A 27,310-nucleotide genomic window follows, 5' to 3' on the forward strand; every position below is an offset into this window, starting at 1 on the left:
TCAATACTCTGAGATTCAAATGTCAGTTAAATGGAGAATCCCACCCTCTTGGAATGTAAAGGAGTACTAGTAGCTGTGATAGCTTGCTACAGGTGATGTGTGGGGGTCCCATGTGTAGGACCCCAGCAGATCTTATATTGATGGTCTATCCTAAGGAATGGTCATCAATACTAGAAAATGGAAAATTCATTTAACGGCATTAAAATGGTCTTTCATAACTTGCCTATTAGCTTTGCTATTTATAACCTTTGTGTCTTCTGGAATGTTAAGCCTACCCCACAATTGTCTTTATTTTCTTAATCTTACGAACAGTTTTTCAGTAGTGTTCTGATAAAGGAACATATAATATAATCTTCCATTTATATCACAATGACTTCCCATTTCTTGAATTGGACTGCATCATTAATTTTTATTAACCCTTTTTCACTGCAGCCATTTTTAATAATTTTTATTTTCACTTTACCCCTTGTTTGATGGCTTAATTTTTGAGTGGCAAATTGTACTTCGAAAGGTGCCATTTAATAATCCTAACAATGTACTAGAAAGCTGGAAAAAAATTCAGAATGGGGTGGAATTAGAGAGAAATTGAATATCTAAATGAAGGTGAAAAAATGAAGATGCAATTTACACTGGTTTTTGGAAAAGATAGCTTAGATTTTTTGGACATCGTGGTGGTGTTGGTGGTGACTCCATCACAACTAAAGGTTTGATTATGATGGCTTACGTCCTAGCTATATGAAGACTACAGTTCTATTTGGTTAGATTCTTCGCTTGAGGCGTATTAATAGTTATGGAGTGGTCTTCCATCAACAGGATGATAACTTAGAAAAGAGACTTTTGCAAATAGGCTACCCTAAGAGTTGTCTTGAGAAGTTTAAAAGAAGGCGTCTGCTATAACCCAAAGGGAACTTTTATATAAATCGCGGTCTGTAGATAGGAATGATAAAAGTAGGGCAGTTTTTTTATTTAAGTAAAATCTCATGCGAATATTATATTTTCGACCATTTATTAAAGTTGGGGTACTATAGAAAGAGATGCAGAGTTGGCAAAAATCTTTCCTACATGCCCCTTAGTATTCTTTAGAAGGACTACCACTCTTAGGGTGCATTCACACAAGTGTTCGGCAGCCCTGCTGTAGCGCCGGGGTGTACGGCTGTGATACACGCTGGTGTTTGCGTAGTGTGAATGCACCCTTAGAAATAAATTAGTTCACAGGAGGTTTGGCTGCAACATTGTTTACCAAAAGACAACTTTGTTTGTGGCCATTGCCATTTTTGTTGTCTGACGCTGGGTTCTCACTAGCGTTCGGCAGTCCGTTCTCAGGTTTCCGTCTTCTGCAGACAAAAGACGGAAACCTGTCATGCGGAATCTGGCAATGAGCGCCGGTGAGCGTTTTATGCTCTCTGCGACAAAGCTGTTTTTTCTTTTAAACCGGACACAGAGTACTGCATGTCTAACTCTGTGTCCGTTTAAAAAAAAAACGGTTTCTCCGCGGAGAGCATAAAACGCTCACCGGCGCTCACGGCTGGACACCTTTCAAACCCATTCAAATGAAGTCCTGCAGCTTTCCGTCTCTTGCTCTGTTTTGTGTAGAAAACAGACTCCTGGGCGCAGATGTGAACGAGCCCTGAACTTGAAGCGTAATAATCTCTTCTTGGGAAATGTCCATTGAGTCATTAATCAATTCATAAAGTGTAAAGCTAAGTTATTGGTTTATGTGATCGGTAGGACAATCATGAATTTGTACACACGTTTCAGAGAGCATGTAAAATCCATTTCTACTGGACAAGGCTTGTAGTTCTGCAAAGGTTGCCATATAATATTGGTAGCTCATGACTACCATGAGATTTATTTGCTGTTGTTGATTAACACTTTAATGCTATATTATTCCAGCTCTCTTAACTCTACTGGATAAAGAATATTTCACTAGTTACGTTATGTATAGTCAGTCTGACTTCTGAAAGAGTGTGTATTACCTGTGGTTTGTATATCTAGCACTGTGTTTTTAAATTGCATGTTTTTAGTTTGGCTTTCCTGGGTGCTGTGGCAATACAGAGACCTGTCTAATGAGCGTTGGGTATTTCTGACACTCCCTTGGGTGTACTTGCCGCTATTTAAAGGCGTTCCTGCATCTGTTTCAGACATTAGCTTGTAGAAGTGCGTGCTGCGTGAAACGGCCTCTCGCTGCTCACTTTGTCCCTGGTATGCCTGTTTTTATTTAATCCCAATAAACAAGCACTGAAGTCTGGTTGTGTTCCGCTGTTCATCTTCACTCTGAGGTCATTACTAGGAGTGACCCACTGTTGTTCACAAAGGCTCCCCAGATAATCAGACCAGCAATTGGGGCAGCGTGTCGCTTACAGCAAAGGCAAAACTGAAGTTCTTACCGCAAGGTCTACTTGAACTTGAAAGTCACCTGATCCCAAAAACAACCTGGACTCGTAGCTAAAGATGTTACAGAGTCAGTCTGTAGCAGTCTTACTCTTTCACAATACCACTGCAGGCAAAGGTGACAGTGGCTGTCTGTCAATGGCAGGACATGTAATGGACACTGTGACATACAATTTGCTGTTGTTAAGCGCCTGGGAATACTTTGGCCTGGCACAGGATTGTGTAGTAAATGTGCCACCTGTGTCTGGATGGTGGACAAGGAAACTGTAGGGGCTGCTGGAACATGTCAGCTGATCAAAAGATCCTCTCTAGTGGTCTTTCTGGTTCGTCCAGAGCCTGTTCCTTGTGTGTGCGCTTGTTTTTTTTTTTTTTTTTTTTCAGTGGGTGTACTACTGAAGTACCGCCTTTATGTACTATCAATAGCTGGACTACATTTATACTAAACTCCTTTTGTTGTCAGGATAATAGTACCAGGCATTAACACTTTCCTTCTGCTCAAAGTAGCCAGAGAAGTCTGCAAATATTTGAATATTTTTACTTTTCTGTTTTAAGTGACTCAGAGAAGCCCCCGACTCTGATACTATTATGTTGTGATCAATCCTCTATGTCTTGTACCTACTTTTGTCATCTGACAACTTCGACTTGTGTTAGTAAGTTCTCCAAGTGCCAAGAACCCAGACGATACTATGTCAGTCATTTATTTGAAATAAACCCAACTGTGTGATTTGAAGTCAACTAGTATTTCTCTATCGCCCCCAGTAACTGGTGTGTCTTCTGAGAAGAAGGCAGACATCAGTAGCAGTGGTGGGGATCCTGCCAGTGGTAATTTACAGAGATTCTGTTCAGTTGGGAGAATTACGCTAGATTCACACTAGCATTTGGGTTTATTTTCTTCGGGTCTGCTTTTGAGCCTAGTGTTATTCAGGTTATTCTTCTCTTTGCACTTGTTTGTGCAATGTTGGGGAGTTTTTCTTCAAAAAAAGGTATTTGGTGTTTTAATTGGCGCTACTGTAGTCTTCCTCATATGCAGGGAAGCATCTGCCATGAAGCGAGAGGAGTCCCTGAGGGCAACAGCATCTTTAAGCGGGTCAGGTGTAGACAGTTAGTGCCAAGTCTAGCTTTACTGCGTGTAGCTTCCTAACTTCTAGAGACTCTTCCCCCCCTTAATGAAACAAATCTTTCTAAAAGGCCTGCAAATAGAACAAGTAATAAAGATATCCCCAGAGAGCAGTTTATTTCTACTCAATATAAGAATGCCTGACTGAAGCAAAGGCCCCATATAATGGAAATGATGGTTTTTGTTTGGTTTATTTTTTTCTTTTTTGCCGAACCTGTTAATAGCTACACAAGAAATGGAAAATATCTTGAAAGGTCTTTATACTTCTCCCTTCTGTTAAATCCATGCCTGGCTTTGGCTCAAAGACTGCAGGAAAATCTGTAACAAAATTAGGAGGCTTTTCTGCAATGTGAGGCATTAGACTGAAGGGCCTAGGGCCCATAAGAGGAACTTCTGGGCGCCCACACAACAGCTACTTGGTAATAGCCTACACCATTACTGAAATCTTGCATATGAGCTGACTGCCCAGTAACCAGAACTGTGCATTACTGAGTATTCTCATCTCCTATAATACTGTGCACACCCCAATAGCTCCATGGCTGGTTCATGCACAGTTCTGTATGAAGAATTACATGGATATGGAGAGTCCCCTACATACCGTATTTTTCGGACTATAAGACGCACCTAGGTTTTAGAGGAGGAAAATAGGGAAAAAAATTTTGAAGCAAAATATTGTAGAATATTTAATATATGGGAGTTGTAGTTTTGCAACAGCTGCAAGGCCACATTGACAGTTGACCCTGCAGCTGTACGGGGACGCATAGTGTTTTTTTTTTTTTTTTTTGCGGGGCCAGATGTACTTTTTAGTTATACCATTTTGGGGAATGTCTATTGCTTAGATCACCTTGTATTGAAAAAAAACCTGGCGGTTTAGCACTTGTGACTTTGACTGTACAGGAAAACTATTAGTAGACCGGGCATTTTCGGACACAGGGATACCTAATGTGTATGTGTTTGACATATGATTTTCTACTGTTATATATATTCTAGGGAAAGGAGGTGATTTAGAACTTTTATTTATTTCATTTTTTTATTATATATTTTTAAAGCTTTTTTTTTTTTTTTTTTTTTCACGATTTTGTATGTAAATCGCCTCAGTGGTTTTTAAATAAGTCCGTTTTTATTCATATGCTAATGAGCTTCCAGCCAGCTCAGGAAGTTCCCAGCAGCCTCCTCCCTGCTATTCTATCCTATCTGTGTGTGCAAGCAGGAAGATAAGTCATCATCATCAGCAGCCTGTGCTAGAAACATACATAGGAAGGAATAAAATAGAGGGTGCACGATGGGACTTCTGGGGTGCACCAAGAGGCTAATTAGCATATGAATAAAAGCGGGCTCATTCAAAATCCACTGAGACGATTTACATACAAAAGGTACGTGTGAAATAGTCTTTCTAAAGGCTATGCAAGGATGTGCTTAGTTAAAAATGACTTTTCTCAATGATAGAGCCCCTTTAATGCCAGCTACTCCATTTGTCCAATTACACAAGGGTGTGTGGTATCCAGTTTATATTAGTTGCGCAATATACTGTTGCTTTGCTCTCCTTCCAATGCCCAGCTCTATTTCCTTCTTTCAATCCAAGTTGTGTAGTCATTTAGGCAGCTGAACTTTGTCTCCCCTTTCCCTTGCACCTACCCTGGATGAGGAGCAGGAGGTTTGTATGGTTGGGGATCTGCAGGATTCCCTAACCGCATTAATGGCATTGGAACTTGCCTCATAGAGCGTATTAGGGATCTCTCTAGCATCTCTTACACCGGGTCAGTTTCTAATACAATAAGAACACTGGATATATTATATGGCAGTGATGATGAACCTTTTAGAGACTCCAAACTGCAACTCAAAACCCACTAATTTATTTCAATGTGCCAATACGGTAATTTAACCTTAATACCAAGGTGTTTTTTTGTTTTGTTATGTTTAAAAATTTTTTTTAGAAAAAAAACACCTCACGTTAAAATCTTTTTTTTTTTTTTTTCTTAAATAAAAGCACCACAAGGCCTCATTCACATGACTATAACCATGTCCGTGGGCCACAACTGCAGCTCTGCAAATGTGGTTCGTATAATGACATATCCACAAAAAAAAAAAAAAAACTGGACATGTGCACAGTTCCATTGAAATAAATTTGTCTGTAACTGTCCACAATTGCACACCCTCAATGGTGGACAGCTACGGACCCCCAAAATACTGTCATGTGAATGAGAAGTTAGAGCTCTCAATGATACAAACCACAGTGGCCCCCACACAGTATTATATGCTCCACAGTGACCCCTTCACAGTATTATACACTCCACGGTGGCCCCACACAATTATTCTCCACAGTGACCCCAACATAGTACTGTATGCACCTCAGTGTGCTCCCACTCTCTTATATGCTCTACAGTGGACCGACACACAGTAGTATATGCACCACAGTGGGCTCCCACACAGCATAATATGCTACTTACCTGCACGCCCACGAAGAGCAGGTAAGTAGTGTCCTCCTTCTATCACAGTGTACGCACTGATGAATTACATCGAGGCATCTACATCGGGGCAGAGGTCACACTCGTCTGTCAGTGTAAGTCGCATTTGCACATACAGCTGAAAGAAGCGCTCACTAAGAGGAAATCCTGTACTGGATTCCCCATTAGTGTACGATTAGGGCGCCTGGATGAGACAGCAGCACATGTGCCAACAAAGAGGGACCTAAGTACCCCCTCTGGCATTCGTGCCATAGGTTTTCCACCACGGCTATATGGCAACAAATATATCTGTATCATAGAAGTTATACACTCACCGGCCACTTTATTAGGTACACCTGTCCAACTGCTCGTTAACACTTAATTTCTAATCAGCCAATCACATGGCGGCAACTCAGTGCATTTAGGCATGTAGACATGGTCAAGACAATCTCCTGCAGTTCAAACCGAGCATCAGTATGGGGAAGAAAGGTGATTTTAGTGCCTTTGAATGTGGCATGGTTGTTGGTGCCACAAGGGCTGGTCTGAGTATTTCAGAAACTGCTGATCTACTGGGATTTTCACGCACAACCATCTCTAGGGTTTACAGAGAATGGTCCGAAAAAGAAAAAACATCCAGTGAGCGGCAGTTCTGTGGGCGGAAATGCGTTGTTGATGCCAGAGGTCAGAGGAGAATGGCCAGACTGGTTCGAGCTGATAGAAAGGCAACAGTAACTCAAATAGCCACCCGTTACAACCAAGGTAGCCAGAAGAGCATCTCTGAATGCACAGTACGTCGAACTTTGAGGCAGATGGGCTACAGCAGCAGAAGACCACACCGGGTGCCACTCCTTTCAGCTAAGAACAGGAAACTGAGGCTACAATTTGCACAAGCTCATCGAAATTGGACAATTGAAGATTGGAAAAACGTTGCCTGGTCTGATGAGTCTCGATTTCTGCTGCGACATTCGGATGGTAAGGTCAGAATTTGGCGTCAACAACATGAAAGCATGGATCCATCCTGCCTTGTATCAACGGTTCAGGCTGGTGGTGGTGGTGTCATGGTGTGGGGAATATTTTCTTGGCACTCTTTGGGCCCCTTGGTACCAATTGAGCATCGTTGCAACGCCAAAGCCTACCTGAGTATTGTTGCTGACCATGTCCATCCCTTTATGACCACAATGTACCCAACATCTGATGGCTACTTTCAGCAGGATAATGCGCCATGTCATAAAGCTGGAATCATCTCAGACTGGTTTCTTGAACATGACAATGAGTTCACTGTACTCCAATGGCCTCCACAGTCACCAGATCTCAATCCAATAGAGCATCTTTGGGATGTGGTGGAACGGGAGATTCGCATCATGGATGTGCAGCCGACAAATCTGCGGCAACTGTGTGATGCCATCATGTCAATATGGACCAAAATCTCTGAGGAATGCTTCCAGCACCTTGTTGTATCTATGCCACGAAGAATTGAGGCAGTTCTGAAGGCAAAAGGGGGTCCAACCCGTTACTAGCATGGTGTACCTAATAAAGTGGCCGATGAGTGTATACTATGCATTAGAGAATGGCCACTCTCTCTGTTGTTAGTAGATTGGGGTCACCGACCACTATTTTCATGCTGGGTACACCATTTGCACATGTTTTAATATGACAATTAATATATTTGCAGCATAGAAGTGGATTAGGTCATACAAGGGGTTGCCCACCACTATTTGAACACTGGATGTAGTACAAGCACATGCATAATATGGCGACTAATATATCTGCAACATAGAAGTGGCCAATCTCTGTAGTTATATCCCTCAATAGTTCCTACTGGCAGTGGATTGGGCAATACAAAGGGTTGCCCACCACTGTTTGCCAATGATCCTTATTTTTATTTTCACTTCTTGTACATTTTATCCCGTCCTAATTGATATACATTAGGGCACTACAGTAGTCCAGATCTGTTATATATGTTCCAGTGTGAATAGAGATTCTGCTGTATTAACGTGTTTAATATTGCTAGGTGGAAGTATGAAGATATAATAATGGCAAATATGTGATTCGTTAGAGACGGTCCCTCTTCAATAACTACATCCAACTTTCATACATGTAATGTGTTACCTAGGGTTAGAGGTGATGGGTGTGCTAGTTTTCATTCTGCTGTTTAATGCTTATCTCCATCGATTGTTTTGTCTGTATTCAGTTTTAGCAGTTTGGCATTCATCAGTTCTTGAAGGTCTTTATAGTGGACATGGGTCCTTTAACTCCAGCCTTATAGAATAGGTATAATCTATTGTTTTCATCTCCATACAGGGTCAAACTGAAGGGCCTAGGGCCCATCAGTGGAATTTGTTCTGGAGATCCACACAACAGCTTCTTGTTACAACGTGGCTCCTTCTCTGAAATCTTAAATATGTGCTGACTATATGGTGTTAGCATGTGTTCTCAGTATAGTCATCCTTTATAGTACTGTGGATGCCCCAATAGCTCCATGGCTGGTTCATGCACAGTAGTACACAATACTGGGGCATGACACAGACGTAAGCATGCCATACAGGGCTAATCCACACTGTATATAATGGTCCTCTGTGCCTTCCACAGTATAAAATGCTCTCCTGAACCCTCCCCTCTCCCCACAGTGGACCTACATGTTATATAATGTTTCACAATGGCCCCACACAGTATAATATGCTCCCCTGCCCCCCCCCCCATAGTAGCCCTACATGGTAAATAACGCTACACACAGTCTAATGTGCTCCCCAGAGCCCCACACACAGTATAATATGCTCCACAGTGGCTTTACATAATATAATATGCTCTCCAGAGACACAACACAGTATAATACTTCACACAATATATGTTCCACACAGTATTAAAGGCTCCACAATACCCCCCCACCACCACAGTATAATTCTCCACACAATATAATATGCTACAGTGACCCCACCCAGTAGAATAGGCTCTCCACGGTGCAGAAGAATAAATCTCACAGTATAATAGGCTCCCCACACTGCCGACCCAGTTTAAAGCTCCACATTCCTCACACAATATAATATATTCCCCAGAGGAGATAATATGCTGCCCAGAGGCTCCCCCAGTATAATATGCTGCCCAGAGGCTCCCCCAGTATAATTTGCTTCCCACATCGCCCCACACAGTGTAATATTCCTCACAGTGGCCCCACACAATGTAATATGTTTCTCCAGAGGCCTCTCCAAGTATTAATGCTTTACAGTGACCCCACATAGAGCCACTTCAGGCAAACCCCTCAAAATTAGTTTCAACGAATATTCGTGACGTTTGCTCAATCATTTCATTGCTATTATTATACTCTGGCGTCTCTTCAGACCCCAGATTATAATAATCGGAGGCCCAGGGAAGGTGAGGGAAAATCGCAAACAGTTATTCTCTCCTTGCCTTACCTCTCTTTAGCATCCTCTCGTTGCTCTGCTGCGGACCCCAGTGATTCCGTTAGGCACGCTGGTGAGATAACATCAGCTTGTCCCACGTGACCATTGAGGACAAATCACAGGCCATAGTGGGGCTGTTCGGAACACATGACAACAGCTACCAGAAGATGACACCGGACGTCCAGGTCCCTTTCCTTAAGCAATTTTCCCAGTCTGCACCTTCCCTAATGCAGGCCCTGTCTGAAGACTTGGGGGCCCACCTATTCTGTCTGCATAGCATTTAGACATCAGGTAATGGGTCTGGATTAGTTTTTCCTAGAAGAAATCTAAGCTGAAGGAAGTTGGAAGGCGCATCTAAGAGAGACTCTGCCAGCAAGAAACAAACTAAAGCACTAAGCCTATGTACACATCTGCACTGGAGTCTCTTCAGCAAATGGACGACTTTATTCCGCCGATTTCAGTTTAAAAATGACAGGCACCTGTCAGACCCCATTATAATTTGTAACCGCTGTTTTATCTGAGAAATGGAGAGTGTGAACCTAGCATAACTATGCCATCAATTCTTCAAACCTACTTTTAAAGGCAGTCTGTGAACAGAAAAATTGTATTCAAAGTAAACCCAAACTACCTTTGCATAGAGCTCTTTACATATTGTCAAATGTGCCTTACTTATTGCCCATTGCAACTTATTGCTGGAGAATAATGCTCTTATATTCTTATGTAATTTATCTGAAAATTTCCTTTGGACCCTTTCCATTGGCTTCAATTTTTGCATTATAAGAATGCCCCTAACAGCCAGCCCATTCCCTCCTCATTAGATGATTGACATCTACCCCCTCCTAGCCTCCATAAAATAACATTACTCTCCTGACTTTGGCTCCAAAAAAAACCAGAAAAATCTGAAACAAATCCTCCAGCTTTCTGCTATGTGAATCCTATGGTATGACCTCAAATTGTAGGAAAGCAGAAAAAATTCTTAAATTGGGTTGTCCAGGCAAAAATGGACAACTCCTTTTGACTTCTGAATCAGCCGCAGTCAGTCAAAAAATAAAATAAAAAAAATTCATACTCACTTGTCACCGATGCTTCGGTGACCTCTCGGCACGTTCTGGTTCTCTGCTCAATGGGTCTCGTTCGGAGTTCCATTGAAGCCGCAAATTGGTCTCAGTGGTCAGATGAAATCTGTGACTAATCAGCAAAGGGCATTCGATGTTTCTACTTGTGACAGCAGAAGAATCTGAACGTGCCAGGAGGACACGAACATCGCGGACAGGTGACTGTGATTTTTTTTTTTTTTCACTGCCCCCAGCTGATTTAAAAGTTAAAGGGGTTGTCCATTTTTTTCCTTGGCAACCACTTTTAATGCAGACCCCGTAGACTATAATGGGGTTCGTTGGGTGTCCACCGTTTGTATTCTGAAACTGTAGGAGAGAAAAGCATAATCCAATGGATTCTTTGGTGCAGATGTGAACTTGGCCTAAGAGAGGACACAGATTTGTTGTATTGCTGCAATAGTTGGTTATGGTCAGAAAGGTCGTCTGCCCCATAAAATCAATTTCTTTGACTTTCCACCATTGGAGAGCCATAGATCTGAAAAATGCAGAGGAATCTTTCACCATGTTAATGTATTGAAATATTTATTTCTGTTTTCTCTACAGGCGATGGCAATCCAAGAGAAAATAGTCCATTTATTCAGAATGAGATGGATCGAGACAACTTATATGATGGAAAAAACATGGCACTTTTTGAGGTACTTTTCTTTTAAATACGTATTTTTAATAATGGGAAGTTTGCATGGTGGAAATCTTCATGTTTTTGAGAAAAAGATTGTTACTCCCATTCACTACAATTAGAGTTTCTGGTTGAATCTGCTTGAAGATCAGACAGGACATGTCTATATTCTGCTTGCATGTTTTTGTTTTGAGTTTTTTTTTCAGCTAATATTAAAAAGTGCCTGCTTCCCATTGAAATAAATGGGAGGCAGATATTTTGCAGAATTTCCTGCCATAAAAAAATCCATCAATTAAACACCTTTAACTGCTGCAGTGTGATATCTTTGCAGAGACGACAATGAAATCATTTGAAAAGCTTTTTTTTAAAAAAAACATTTCATTTTTAACCACATGAACTAATATGGCACTATGTTCACATGGTGGAAAGTGAAGAGGAATTTGAGGGGGACTTTTGTTTCAAATTATTCTCCACTTTTTAGCCTTCTAACAGTCTGCAGCGAAAAGCCTAAGCAGAACTTCACACAATCATAGTAAGGTCCAGAGTTTATTAGTCACCGGAGTATATAGCTATAGGTGGTCCTATTGAAATGGGCCACTGGCAGGCATTACATATAATTTCTCTCTTATGTTTGCCCCCCCCCCCCAAATATTGAAATATGGAAACTCGTGGGGAAGGGTAAATACGAACAACCCCAAGCAAAAATTAAATGCGATCACACAATCAAAGCCTATATGTAATTAGAGGGAAAAGGAGGAGACTCAGGAGAAGGGCAAGGGGGAAAAACAAAGTGGGAGACATGAGAAGGTCTGGGATCAGAAACCCAGTAGGATGCAATAGGTGTTCCAGGGGTCCAAGTAGATTGGAAGGAATCTGATGTATTAAGACTAGCATTCAGAAACTCAAAAGTTTCTTGCATCTTTCATCCTGGCCAGTAATTCCGGACCAGTATAGAGGGAGGGGGTATGCTCTTCCAATTTTTAGCAATGAGAGTCTTTGCCGCTGTGCAGAGGTATAGGACACCTTCTTACCTAGAAGTCTGGACACCTTTTTACCTAGGTGTCTGGGAGGGACACCAAGGAGGTAAGTAATGGGGACCCCTGAATAAAGAGAGCAACTGTCACAGCTTTAAAGGGATCGTATCATAGAAACCCTTTTTTCATGACTTAAGAAAGGCTATTCTTCTCCTGCCTTTCGTTGTCTTCTCCGCTCCGCCGTGCCGTAGGAATCCCAGTTCTTTTCGGTATTGAAATGAGTTCTCTCGCAGCACTGGGGGCGGGCCCCAGCGCTCAAACAGCACTGGGGGCATCCCCAATGCTGCGAGAGAACTCTCTCCAGCACTGCCTCCATCGTCGTCAGCAGTGTCTTCTTCATCCTCTTCTTCCGGCGCAGGTTATGGAATAAAGCGTAGCTGTGCTGCTCAATAGTATAAGGAAAATGTTTGTTTTTGTACCGTGTTAGCCAGTGGGTAGGAAATATAAAAACAAAAAAACGTGAGTCTTCAGTAGTTGATACCTTTTTTAACCTGTCATCATTATTAGTTAGCCATTAAAAAAAGGTATCAGCTACTGAAGACTCACGTTTTTTGTTTTTATTCTTCCTGCTCAATAGTAGTGCAATAGGTACAGAACAGCCTGACCCCCACAATCCCTCCCCGCTAGCATGACAGAACAAGGTATTCTGCCTAGCCTGCCATATACTTAACGAGTTTTATTAAAGGGAGGTCAAACCTGTGGTCAACACTATCAGGCCATAGGAGGTCATCCTACAGGGCTCTGGCACAAAGGAGGAGGTGCTGTTCTGATTCTGGGTTGTTGCCAATCTATGGCCCCCTCCACATCTCCTGATGTATTGGCTTGTCTCCTGGTATCTGCGCCATGCTCTGGACAGACACTGCTACCCTTCTTGCCACAGCTCACATTGGTGTGCCATCTTGGATGAGCTGCACTACCTGAACAATTCTGTACTTCTGTGGGTTTTAGACACTGCCTCATGCTACTTCTAGGGGTCAGAGCAAGGACAGAATGGAAAAGTAACCAAAACAGCCAAAAAGAATGAGAAAATAGACATGGTCTGTAGGGGTGGTCTTGCTAATTGCCTATTATTTCTACTGGTTGTCTGTTCCATTTACACAACAGCAGGAGAAATTGATTTACAATCAACGTTGCTTCATAACCAAACAGGTTGATTTCACAGAAGTGTGATTGGAGTTACATTGTGTTAAGTGTTCCCTTTTGTTATTTCACCACCTTATTATCCATCTATACTACAATGCTCAAAAAAAAATAAAGACTTCATACAGTGAAACCAAGGAGTCAGCTATCATCAGATAGGCAATAGGATAACATGTCAAAGAAAACACACATAGGGGAGAGATAGTGAAAGAGAGGAGAGACAAGGAGCTGGGAGGGGTGGGGGTTACGGTTATAGAGACACCAGAGATGGGGAGGGGGGGGAGGATTTCCATCACAGGACAATCAAAGATTTGGTTTGCTGCGTTAAATAAAGGGTTAAAAATGCTCATCATGTCTCCTTTAGGAGTGTAGAGTACAAAATGGGATCTGTTCTTTGAGTATTTCACTTTACTGGGCTCCTCTGGGCTCTGCAAAAGCAATGTGGTGTCTGAAAACCACAAGCCAAAAAGATTTATATAACTTTTTTAGTACCTGCGATAATCTGCAGTGGTGTGACTGAAAGGCAGAAAATTTCACATTTTGAAAATTGCTAATTTTTAAAAAGTTCAAACAAATTGATTCAAGTCACAAGTCAGTTTGAAACATGAGTCCATGTCTTTGAAGTGGTTCTTGAGCATAGTTTAATTTCATATATAGTTCAAAATCCAATTTTTCCTGCAGTTTATTATCTTTTCATTTGGAAAGATAGCTGACAGTCATGTTAAATACTAAGAGAGTGAACGTATTTGGATGTAAGGATGTAAGCCTTGCAATCTTCAAGGGTCATGTGAAAGAGCCTAGTTGAATCTTGTTAAATACACCTTCAAGATGCAAGCTGTTCTATTTTTGGTCAACTGCTTTAAAAGTACTTTCAAGGGCAAAGTAATAAGATAAAATTAATTCACCACAGTGTTTCCGGTCTTGGGGCTTTCAGGTCAAACCAGACAGTGGGCCCTTTCACTTTTTAAAAGTTTTAGAATTAAATTTTCAGGCACCATTAGTTATTTTGTGATAGGCATTTCCATCAATTTCCATCCATGCACCTATTAGTGCAGGGGTGGGCAATTAATTTTCCCATGGAGCCGCATAAGAAATTGAAACTATACGGGCCACACGATGGCTCAGTGGTTAGCACTGCAGCCTTGCAGCGCTGGAGTCCTGGTGTTCAAATCAAGGGCAAAAAACCATCTGCAAGGAGTTTGTATGTTCTCCCCGTGTTTGCATGGATTTCCATCCCATATTCCAAAAAAGACATACTGATTGGGAAAAAATGTACATTGTGAGCTCTATGTGGGGCTTACAATCTACATAAATAAAACTTAAAAAAAAAAAAAAAAAAAAAAAAAAAAAGAAACTATGCTAGAGGGCCACGCTGTGGCAAAATTAGCCCCACCCAATTCTACGTTGACTCTGCCCATTCTCAATCATCTTTCCATGTGCCCCTACAAAATATAATCCTCCTACAGTCACCCATACATTATATGTCCCCACATTATAATGTTCCCTTCCAACTGCCCTACAGTATTAAGTCCCTCTCCTGGTGCCCCAGTATAAACTGGTGGAAACTAGAGGGGACATGAAACTGGAGCAGCTGGAGGGCGACATTACCAGTAGGGGTAGTTGGAGGGGGAACAATAAATTAATAGCGGATAAAGTGGGACATTAAACTGGGGGCAACAAGAGGGGGACATTAAAATCGGCAGTTGGAAGCAGACATTAAACCATAGAGGTAGCTAGAGGGTGACATTAAACTGGGGGCAACTAGAGGCAGACTGGTCCCCCTTCAGCTACTCCCACGGTTTAATGCCCCCTCCAGTTGTCCCCGGTTTAATGCCCCCCAGTTTAAGTGCCCCCCTTCATCTACCCCCAGGTTCATGTCCCCCCTCCATTTCTCCCCAGTTTCATATCCCCCTTCATCTGCCCCATTTCATGTCCCCCCTCCATCTCTCCCCCAGTTTCATGTCCCTACTCCACCTGCCATCTCTGCCCCAGTATAACATTACCCTTCAATCGCTTCCCTTAGGTTACTGACACTCACTCACTCACACTCACTCACTCCACCCTGCATCTCACACACCCCCTCCCTCCCCTCTGAGTACCTTAGGACACACACCACACGTCTCCATCTTCTTGCACTGTCCTGCCGGCACTAAGACACGCCTCCCTAGACACGCCTCCTTAGTCAAGCTATGCGGGCCTGACTGAATCAGTCAGAGGGCCGGATATGGCCTGCGGGCCGTACTTTGCCCAGGTCTGTATTAGTGGATAGGCCCCAATTTTTCATAACCCACTGTCCCCATGTTATGTTGATCATTTGGGTTGTTTGCATGTCCACATGTAGTATATGCAGGAATAGTATATCTTTACACAACACAAATTGAAGACACTAGAGTCAAACAATCTGTGGCCATGCCAAGTTTTTTTAGGGCAAGAGCCTTCTTTCAGTTTTGTTCCAAAAGCCATAACCCTTTTTTTTTTTTTTTTTTTAAATATATCTATACAAAGCCTTATGAAGGAGGGAAATTGTACTTTGTAATAGTACCATTTAATCTTGCGTATGATGTACTGGGAAGCTGTAAAAATTCAGAATGGGGTAGAATTGGAGAAAAACTTAGGCTTTATTTTTACAGTATTTACTGTGCAGTTAAAAAAAATAAATACAAATCTTTATTTTGACACCAGTAACATTTTTCCCATGTATCAGGCTGCAGAAGGTGGGTGAGTGTTTTTGTTTGGGTTTTTTTTTGCTTTTTTTAAAAAAAATATTCTTTTTGAAAAAGTCTGATGTCTTTGATCACTTTTTATTAAAATTTTTATGGAAGGCAAACTGGTGATTAAAAGGAAACAAAATCAAAAAAAGGGCAGTTCTGCTTTTGCCTCTCATTCAACTACTATCTCATTTCTATTCCACCCTGTGCATTTAAAGGGATTCTACCATTAAACTACCTTTTTTTCTAATGAACACGTCGGTATAGCCTTAAGAAAGGCTATTCGTCTCCTACCCTTAGACGTGGTCTCCGGTTTTAACTGGTATGCAAATGAGCTCTCCGCAGCAATGAGGGCGGGCCCCAGCGCTGAAAGGCCGATGAGTGCATCCCCATTGCTGCCCGAGAGCTCTTTCCTGCGCCACCTCCTTCTTCTGCAGCAACTCCGCCTCTTCTGGCTTCTCTTGCTCTTGTAGTTCTATACAGGAGCATAGAGAGGACCCCCCAAAATGGCCGCCGGCCAGCTCCTGTATTGAACTGCAAGAGCGGCTACCCCAAAATGGCCGCCGGCCAGCTCCTGTATTGAACTGCAAGAGCGGCTACTCAAAAATAGCCGGAGGCCATTTTTGGGTAGCCGCTCTTGCAGTTCAATACAGGAGCTGGCCGGCGGCCATTTTGGGGGGTCCTCTCTATGCTCCTGTATAGAACTACAAAACCGGTATTTCTACGGAACGGAACGGCGGAGACCATGTCTAAAGGTAGGAGACGAATAGCCTTTCTTAAGGCTATTCCAACATGTTCATTAGAAAAAAAGGTAGTTTAATGGTAGAATCCCTTTAACCCCTTAGCGACCCTTGACGTAACTGTACGTCATGGGTCGCATGGGGATATATAGAGCGAGCTCACACGCTGAGCTCGCTCCATACACGGCAGATGCCGGCTGTATCATACAGCCAGGACCTGCCACTAACAGCAGCGGTCGGTGCCCGAGCCGATCGCTGCTGTTAACCCTTTACACACTGCGGTCAAACGTGACCGCAGTGTGTAAACGGCGCCGGCGGCATAGGCGCCGCCATGTTTCGCCGATCGCCGCCCTCCTGAACGTCACAAGAGGGCGGTGATCGGTTGCTATGACAGCCGGAAGCCTATTGAAGGCTTCCAGGCTTGTCTCTGCACTAGATCTATTAGACGATGCCAGAGGCATCGTCTAATAGAAGTGCTGCGATTTTCCTATTCACTGCAATACTGTAGTATTGCAGTGAATAGTATGAGCGATCAGACTCCCTAGGTTTCAAGGTACCTAAGGGGTCTGATCATAAATGTAACAGAAGAAAAAAAAAAGTTTTTAAAAGTATTAAAAAAATAAAAAAAATATAAAAGTTCAAATCACCCCCCTTTCCCTAGATTAGCTATAAAAGTAATTAAAGAACATTAAACATAAACATATTAGGTATCCAAAATGCGCTCCAAAATGCCTGAACTATTAGAATATTAAAACATTTATCCCGTACTGCGAACGGCGTAGCGGCAAAAAAAATAAAAACAGCCAAAAAGCGTTTTTTTCAACACTTTGCCTCCTATAAAAAATTGAATAAAAAGTGATCAAACCATCGGATCTTTCCCCAAATGGTATCAATAGAAACGTCATCTTGTCCCGCATAAAAAGACACCACAACCAGCCCCATACATGGAAATATGAAAAAGTTACAGGTGTTAGAACATGATGACACAATTTTTTTTTTCTATTTTGCAAAGTTTATCATTTTTTTAAAAGTATCAAAAAATTTCAAATACTATATAAATTTGGTATCACCGCGTTTGTACTGACACGTAGAACACAGGTAACATGTCATTTGTACCAAACAGTGAACGCTGTAAAAATTAAACCCATAAGAAAATGGCGCAAATGCATTTTTTCTCCAATTGCGCCTCATTCTGAATTTTTTTCCAGCTTCCCAGTACATTGCACAGCATATTGAATGGTGCCATTACAAAGTACAATTTGTCCCGCAAACAATAAGCTATCATGTGACTCTGTGAACTGAAAAATGAAAAAGTTATGGCTCTTGAAATGTGAGGAGGGAAAAACGAAAATGCGAAACCAAAAAATGGCCTGGTCCTTAAGGGGTTAAGGTTGATATTTCCTTGCTTTGACATTTCCCATCCTCCTTGAGCAGCAAGAGCATTGCTCTCAAGGCTGAAGGCTCACATTGAGTATGCAAACTGCCTAAGACTTCAAAGTTTTTCTACAAAATTGACATGCATAATAGAGGTATGTTGTTTGTTTATGGTTTTTACTCTGTACCATGGTGGTAGTTGTACATAATTGGATGAGGTAGTAGACTCTTTAAATCCCTAATTAATACAATGTAACATAAAGGTCTATTATACCGTATTTGTTATTTTATTTCTTGAAATTACATATACAGTGAAACCTCTCCAAAAGACTACCTTTTTGAGAAGACCTCCATTTAGCCAGGCCACATTTCCATTCACAGATTTTCACTTCCATCATAAGTTATGCATACTGGCCATCTTTATTGAGAAGACCAGGCCCTGTGATGATCAGTTAACTATCCAATTTCAGGTGGTCATCTCAAAGAGGTTCGCTTTATGTGGTAGAGTTTGAAGAAGACTCATTTCATTCCATAAATACTAGACAATTACTTCTTTACCTTTCCTCTATTAGTGTATGTAACTATGCAGTTTTCTGACCACACTTCACAAATAGAAGTGCTCTTCGTGGCTATATGCAAATATTCACATTTGTGTTATAAGCTATGTTTGCATCATCTATCACAAATTGCAACAGGGAAGAATACTACAGACAATCTATTAGGTATTGGTGATTTTAATTCTACAACATAAAAGATTTTGGAATGTAATATGGGTTACTTTTAACTGTAGTTGGTCAGAGTTACAGCCAGTGATTGGTTACACTCTTGCGTAGAGACTTTATTGCTGGACCAGGTAGTGCAATGGTGGGGAATTGGTGAGGTGAATATTCTTATTTTTATAAAGTAGGCTGGGTACTTTTTAAATAAAATGTTATTTGGATGGAAAACCCCATTTACGGTTAATTGAATGGTTACTACTTGGAAAAAGACAGATTTAATTATTGTTCTTATTGATCTTTCTAGGAAGAAATGGACAGCAACCCTATGGTGTCATCACTCTTGAACAAGCTTGCAAATTACACAAACTTGCCACAAGGAGTTAAAGAACATGAGGAGTATGAAGATCGCAAGAGGAAAGAAATGAAGGTACATTAATTTGCATTTCTTGTAAAAACAACAAAAAAAACATATTTTTATGGTTGGATAATTACAGATTGAGCTAATATTTAAATACTGTATAATGAAGTCACCCAAAGCACTCTCATCAACCAAAGTCTTAGCCACCAATGATACAAAAGATTTTTAGTTCCTTCAAAAGATTTGAATTCCAGATGATTTGTCACTAGTAAAACAGTACAATATCATTACTTTGTTAGCCAGCCCTAATAGTTTCTTTTCTTGGCCTTCCCTTGCCGGCAAGGGTGTCTGCTGCCTCCACCAAGAATATCCTGCTGCCATCACTGTACTAGCAGCTGTTCACATCTTGTTTCTGATGTCTGTTACAAATATACATCCATATTTACATTTAAAGAACAGATCCATTTGGTTAAACAGTGCCATGAACAAGGGGACCAATATTTGTTAATGAAAGTACCATTATTATATTCTAGGGTCACCTCAGAGTATAATAAGTGGAGGCCCTACGGAGGTTAGTGAAAATAAGAATACTGGTATACTTTCCTCCTCTTGGTGTCTGGTGGTCAGTTTCCAGTTGTTTGGATCTCTGCTTCCCAGCTCTATCATTATGACTAAATCATTCTTCTCCCGTTTGCTTCCAACAAGCTCCGATCCCTTGCACTAGCGGCAGCAGGGATCGGTATTCATCTCTGCTGCCTTCACACATGAGGTCCCTTGTGCAGGCAACAGGGACACTTACCGATCCCTGGTGCCGCTAGTGTAAGGGATCAGGGCTTGGGGACTGTGAATGGCAAACAAAGATTCCTCCCGGCTGCTGTTCAAATTATATGTGGGGGCACTAATGACCAATTATACTATGGAGGGGGGAAGGGTTATAATGCTCCTTAGTGTCCTCACCCTCTGTATAATGCTGCTTAGTGCCCTCACACAGTAAGGGTGGGAAAAGTGTAGGTAGTAGACAACTGAGTGAAAAAAAACATGGTGACCATAAAGAGCACAGTGTTAAAGAATAATAAAGGTTACCAACAATACCCAAAAATATGGTGATACCTTTTTAGGCTTTAGGGTGAGTGATTAATGCAATGGATCAGGTTTTGAGCATCCAGCAGGTGGTAGTTGATAGAGATGAGAGAATACTATTTGAAACAGCATTTTCGAATAGCACGCTCCCATAGGAATGAATGGGAGCGGCCGGCGTGCAGGGGGTTAAGCATCCGGCTGTGTCCATTCATTCCTACGGGAGCGTGCTATTCGAAAATGCCGTTTCAAATAGTATTCGCTCATCTCTGGTAGTTGACAGTCCAAGACAGGACCTGAATTTTCCCAAATTGCTAGGACTGGGCAAGGAAAGTGGACAACATCCGAGGATTGTGGAGAGAGATCCAAGTACCACTCCAGTCAATGGAGGGAAAATGGCAAAACCCACTCATGGCAATGTCAGAGCTGCGTTTTAGGTTCAATTAACTTTTTACAGCGTAATAAATTGCCGCAGTGTGATGTAATCACAGAAGACAATAGAGAAGGAAATAATTATTTTTTTCTTGCCTTTTGTTGTTATCTTTGATAGGATATAACCTTTACGTCAATTTTATTCTGCTGCAAAAAAGACACAAGTTTTCTAAAGGTTTAAACTAGAGATGAGCGAACACTGTTTGGATCAGCCGATCCGAACAGCACGCACCCATAGAAATGAATGGAAGCACCTGTGACGCCGGCCGGCCGCCGGCAAAGTCTGCGTGCCAGGTGCTTCCATTCATTTCTATGGGTGCGTGCTGTTTGGATCGGCTGATCCAAACAGTGTTCGCTCATCTCTAGTTTAAACTGGATTTTATCATTGTATTTCTGCTCTCTGGTAAGAATGTAATCATTGACTTTACCTTGTGATATGTACAATGGGGTCAAGGTGTAAATATTCCAGTTAACAAATTAAATTTATTTATTTTTTAAGGAAACACGAATGGGAACATTCATTGGAGTATACTTGCCTTGCTTACAAAATATTCTTGGTGTTATTCTTTTTCTGAGATTAACATGGATAGTTGGATCGGCAGGAGTCCTAGAATCTTTCTGCATCGTCTTGATGTGCTGTTTATGTGTAAGTTGGTTTTAGTTTTAAATCTTATATTTCTTTTGCTATCTGTTGTTATATCTCATAGCAGTCATTGTTACAAAAAGTTTTAGGTTGTTATCGGCCATAGGGCCCATGCGTACTGTTAATTACTGGAATACATCTTGATCTTTCGTTTTAAGTTGCAAATATTGCTGCAGTGGACAGTTATCTATAAACTGTGAACAGTGCCCCGACCTGCTACTGCCTGTAGAAGCTGTTACCTACTTTTACATTTTACCCCTTCTTGCTGGTAGCATTTTTACGACTTTCAATTTTGACTTCCCACCTTCCAAACCCTATAACTTTGTTTTTTATTTTTCCGATTACCAAGTCATATGAGGGCTTAAAGGGATCCTATCAGTCAGGCACAATTTTTCTCCAGGTACCACATTGGAATAGTCTTAAGAAAGGCTATTCGTCTCCTACCTTTCGTCGTCTTCTCCACGCTGCCGTTCGCCTACAATCCTGATTCTTGTCGGTATGCAAATTAGCTCTCTTGTAGCACTAGGGGTTAGCCCCCAATGCTGCAAGAGAACTCTCTCCAGCAGTGCCTCCACCTTCTTCAGCAGTGTCATCTTCAGCCTCTTCTTCCGGCGGTGGCTTGTTACTTCTAGGCCTTGGGCCTTGGGCAAAGCAGAGCTTGCATTACATACAGAGGTAACAGACTCCTTATCTCAGCCCTAATCAGCCAAATTCAATTAAACCGACTGATAAGCGCTCAGAAATCCTGGAGCTCTCACCTCCTCTGTGTCATTTAAGTAGCGGAGCTTCTCAAACAGCTCACCGCTGCTCCCAGCCCCTCCCTCCTCCCGAGAGCAGGCAGCTACATCACTTGACAAATGAGCAGATAATCCCAAGGGCCATAGAAAGGAGTGGTACCTCGCCTGTAAGTCGAGATGGAGCGTGTGCCAACTAAATCTCCCACATCTGGGACCATACGCAGGATATTCCAATATTCCAGAATATCTCGGATTTGTCGGTTGGCACAATCATAAGTCCCTATTATGCGAGGGATGGTCGAAGTATCACAGGCTCTTGGCACCAAAAGGGACGATGTATCTTGAGTTCGGGCATGGTGGTAGGCTTGCCTCAAGTGCTGATCTGGATAACCCCTGGACTTGAATCTTTGCCTGAGATCATCTGCAGCGATTTTAAAATGCAGGGGCTCAGAACACTTACATCTAGCACGGAGTTACTGGCCCTTTGGTATCCCTCTCCGTAGAGGCAAGGGGTGCCAACTCGACCATCGTAAAAGGCTGTTGTTAGCAGTCTTTTTACATAAAATTTTGGTGGAAAGACAACCATCTAGCTGCATAGTGATTAGCAAGTCTAGAAATGGTAATGATGTTTTGCTAATTTCATATGTGAAATACAGCCCATAGTTAATATTCAAAATTTGGATGAGTTCCTTGAACCTCTCGGGAGTGTCTTGCCATAGAGTGAACACGTCATCTATATAAAGCAACCAGATTTGTGCAGTGCCCATCCGTGGCTCCAAATGTTCTGAAAACACTACGGACTTCTCCCACCAGCCCAGGTAGAGGTTGGCATAGGATGACGAAGAGGGACTCCCCATGGCCACCCCCTGAGCTGGTAGAAGAACTTCCGATCGAAGGTGAAGAAATTGTGCTCCAATACATAGCGTAGGAGGGCCTTTCTAAAGGCTATGCAAGTATGTGATTAGCGAAAAATGACTTTTCCCAATGATAGAGCCCCTTAACAAACAAAAACGGACAACAACTAGCCTTAACTGATGTTTTTCTGTCCATTTTTCATGTGCTTTTAATGGATCTGTTTAAGGATTCTTAAAAAAAAAAAAAATATTTTTTTTTTTTTTTTTTTTTTTTAGACATCAGTTACCATCCATTCTTGTCTGTTTATTTTGTCCAACCCTATTTTAAAAACTGTTCCTCTAAATAATTATCAAGGTACTATCCTCTGTCTGCGACTTCGTCTGTGTGTTGTTGGCTTCGATGTTCCACCTATGTTCAGTAAATTGCTGCCGTCTATGGTTTGCCTGCTCCGGCGTTTCGGCAGCTCTTAAGCTGTCCTGCTGCTGAACTTGTTCCTCACGCCGTGCCTGTGATTGTTCCGGCTTCTCTGCAGCTCGCTGGGACGCGATATAATGAGCGTGTTGTTAGCATTGATGATCCGCCTGCTCCGGCATTTTGGCAGCTGTCAAGCTGCCCTGCCGCTGAACTCATTCCTTGTGCTGTGCCAGTGATTGTCCTGGCATCTCAGCAGCTCGCTGGGAAGCCATATAATGAGCATGTTGTTGGCGTTCATAATCCGCCTGCTCCAGTATTTCAGCAACTGTCAAGGTGGCCTGCTGCTAAACTCGTTCTTTGCACTGTGCCCATGATTGTTCCGGCATTTCAGCAGCTCGCTGGGATGCCATATAATGAGCGTATTGTTGGCGCCGATGATCCTCCTCAGGTCCACTTGAGGAGAACTCTGTTGACTTCACGCTATCTTCATAGCTGTCATTGTTTTAGAATTTTGCAACAAATTAGATTTTCTTTTTCCCTGGCATGTTTAAAAGTGGCAAACTGCCAATTTGGGTTAAAGATGTTTTCCCATCCAGTGTGTCAGCATGTTGCCTGGAGCTTATTAGATAATATGCAAATGCTTGTACAAAATGGACTGAAGGTTAGCTAAGTGTTTACATAGAGAGATAACAGACCTGACTTTATCAGAACCTGAGATAAGCTGCTGCAAAAGCAGTTTAATATAGTATGTGAACAAAAAATTCATAACAGTCGTGAAGCCATGTGGCCTATGTTTTAATCGAGGTTACAAACTATCTATGTGCAAAATTTCATTCAAATCCATTTAGCCTTTTTTGCGTGCATAAGGAACAAAAATGCACAAATATCCAAATACACAAACTTTCACATTTACAATATTAATAGGAAGGATGTAGTGAGCATTATTTTTCCAAATCTGAAAGTACAGTGAATGGGGAAAAAAGTGAATATCAAAGCTGTGTGTAGTACTTGAGGTGCACAAATTCCCTACTACTTTTGCAGTATCTCGTATGATTGGTGGGAGGGTCACGTCTGTTTTTTGTTTTTCTCTCGTAAGCTCTAAATATAGGGGGTACCCGATAGATAGATAGATAGATAGATAGATAGATAGATGGAGATAAAATATATATATAATATTTTTTATTTTTTTTTTGCAGAATTTATACCTCTTCGCTCCTGCTGCAGCCAGTTTTGCCTTTATTACATTGCAATTTTTGGTTTTGTTATTGTCACATTGTAGAAGGTGAGGTAGCTATATTGCATAACGGGCTGCAGCAAAAATACACTGCGTGGAAAAACTCAGGCTTTCTACTTCAATTATACCTATACAGAAACCGCTGGCATTTCCTTAGGTACAATTGACATACTGTGATTTCCAAAACAGCAACCGTTTTGGAAATCAGTGTGTCTATTGTGTGTATTTTCCAGCCACATGTAGATGGGACTCGCTTTGCAGGGACTGTAAAACGCTGCTTTTTTTTTTTTTTTTTTTTTTTTTTTCTGATTCTGCCATGTGGGGCCCCGACCTGAGGGCTTATTTTTTTACAGGGTGACTTACACTTTTAAATTACACAATTATTGGGTGCCTATAACTTTGACTAAATTTTATTATTGGGAGGAATGAAAAATGTTTAACATGTTAACTTTATTCTATTGGTCTGTCTGAATATGACAGTACCCAATTTTATTTTTGATTTCCTTTTTTTTATTTTTTTTTATTTTTTATTCGTTACTAATCTAAAAGAATAAAAATCTATTTGGGGGAAAAAAAAATTCTTGCACGGCCATTTTGAGAGGTATAACATTTTTATTGCTCTGTAAAATAACACAGCTGGTCATGGCTTATTTTCATGGGATAAATTCTGGTTATTGGTACCAATTTAAGCTGTGTATATATTATATATATATATATATATATGTATATTATATACTGTTGATCATCTTTTAATCCATATTTTGTTGGTCGTGATGGCAAAAAATCATTACTTCTATATTAAAAAGCAAAAATTTAATAAAGGTTTAGTATAGTTTGGGTTGATGTATAAGTTGGTAAAATTACTTAATTACTTTATCGGTTCTTTTGAAGTTACTATCCAGTTTTGCTTTAAAGGGGGTCTATTGTGTTAAATGTTTTTTTTTTTTGTTTTTTTTGCAGACTATGCTGACTGCCATATCTATGAGTGCAATTGCAACAAATGGAGTTGTCCCAGGTAAAATGATGTTCTTTTAAGTTATAATATAATTTAGACATTCTCTAGGGTGCCTTCACATATGCATGGTGGAAACTGATGCCAGAATGGATCCCATAGTTTGGAATCAGTCCTGCCACAAGAAGCATCAGTTCTGGTGCCAGATCTGTGCCTAAGCCAGATGGGGAAAAAAAAAACACTACCTTCCATGTGATGGAAGAGCCAAAGAGAAGATGAGTGATAACATTAAATGGGGCTGCATGACAGAAGGGCAGTAGGGGGAGGAGTTGTTGTATAGAAGACCTACTTATAGTAACTACAGAATACCCCAAGACCATGAACCTACCTGTAGCCACTATATTCTAGTAATTTCAGGAATGGGCTGTTGGTTGGTTCTAGCAGGTCCTCCCTCTAGCAAGTCTATTCTAGCAAGGTAACTAGATTGCAGTTGCTGGAGGATCTACTAGGAGCAACTCCATTCTAGTCTCAACTGTATCAGCAGCAGGGATCAGTAATCATCACTGCTGCCTTCACACTTCAGGGCTCTTGCGGGGGCAGCAGGGATGACTGTCTATCTCTGCTGCCGCTTAAATCATAATGACAACCAAAAACATCAAAATGACCTTGTTCAAAAGTTCACATACCCTGGTGATTTTGGCCTGATGACATGCCCAGAAGTTGAATGGATTCGAATGGCTACTCACCTGTGACCTGTGTGTGCGCACAAAAGCTGAGTGAGTTTCTGGGATCCAGACAGACTGTTGCATCTTTCCTCTAGCCACTGACGTCTCTGGATTGTGAGTCATGGGGAAAGCAAAAGAATTGCCCATATATCTACAGGAAAAGGTAGTTGAACTGTATAAAACAGGAAAGGGATACAAAACGATATCCAAGCCAGTCAGGAGTGTTCAAACTGTGATTAAAAATTGGAAACTCAGGGGCTTTGTAAAAACCAAACCACAGTCAGGTAGACCAACCAAAATTTTGGCCCAAACTGCCCAGAAAATTGTTCGGGATGCAAAAAAAAAATCCACTCATAACATCAGCAAAAATACAGGACTCTCTGAAAACTATTGGTGTGGCTGTTTCAAGATGTACAATAAGGGGGCACTTGATTGAAAAATGGGCTGCGTGGTTGAATTGCCAGAAGAAAGCCATTACAAATGCCACAAAGAATCTCTCCTTCAATACGCCAAACAGCACAGAGACAAGCCTCAAAACTTCTGGAACAAAGTAATTTGGAGTAATGAGACAAAAATCGAACATTTTTGCCACAACCATAAACGTTACATTTGGAAAGGTGTCAACAAGGCCTATGATGAAAGGAACACCATTCCTACTGTAAAGCAAAGAGGTGGATCACTGATGATGTGGGGATTTGTAAGCGTCAAAGTTGAAGGAAAGATGAATGCAGTACGATATCAGCAACTTTGCACTCATCAGCCAGGAAGCTGCTCATGGGACGTACGTGGACGTTCCAACATGACAACGATCCAAAACACAAGGCCAAGTTGACCGGTCATTTGCTACAGCAGAAGAAAGTGAAGGTTCTGGAGTGGCCATCTCAGTCTCCTGACCTCAATATCATTGAGACACTTTGGGGAGAACTCAAGCGCGCAGAACATGCAAGACAGCCCGGGAATTTATGGGAAATGGAGCCTTTTGGCAAGAAGAATGGGCAGCTTTACCATCTGAGAAAATAAAGAGCCTCATCCACAACTACCACAAAAGACTTCAAGCTGTCATTGATGTTAGAGGGGGCAATACATG

At 41.5% G+C, this 27,310-nt stretch overlaps 1 protein-coding gene across 4 annotated transcripts in view; it reads left to right on the forward strand.

Moving 5' to 3' along the window:
- SLC12A7 (solute carrier family 12 member 7) overlaps positions 1-27,310 on the forward strand; it is a 143,726-nt gene that overhangs the window by 65,664 nt on the left and 50,752 nt on the right. For all 4 annotated transcript variants that reach the window (XM_075271085.1, XM_075271086.1, XM_075271087.1 and 1 more), the window contains exons 2-5: positions 11,009-11,100; positions 19,101-19,223; positions 21,163-21,309; positions 25,507-25,561. In XM_075271085.1, the coding sequence (XP_075127186.1) occupies positions 11,009-11,100; positions 19,101-19,223; positions 21,163-21,309; positions 25,507-25,561 (417 nt within the window). The remainder of the gene's footprint in view (positions 1-11,008; positions 11,101-19,100; positions 19,224-21,162; positions 21,310-25,506; positions 25,562-27,310) is intronic.

The sequence above is a fragment of the Leptodactylus fuscus genome, chromosome 4 (genome assembly GCF_031893055.1).
Source record: "Leptodactylus fuscus isolate aLepFus1 chromosome 4, aLepFus1.hap2, whole genome shotgun sequence".
Classification (NCBI taxonomy): Eukaryota; Metazoa; Chordata; class Amphibia; order Anura; family Leptodactylidae; genus Leptodactylus; species Leptodactylus fuscus.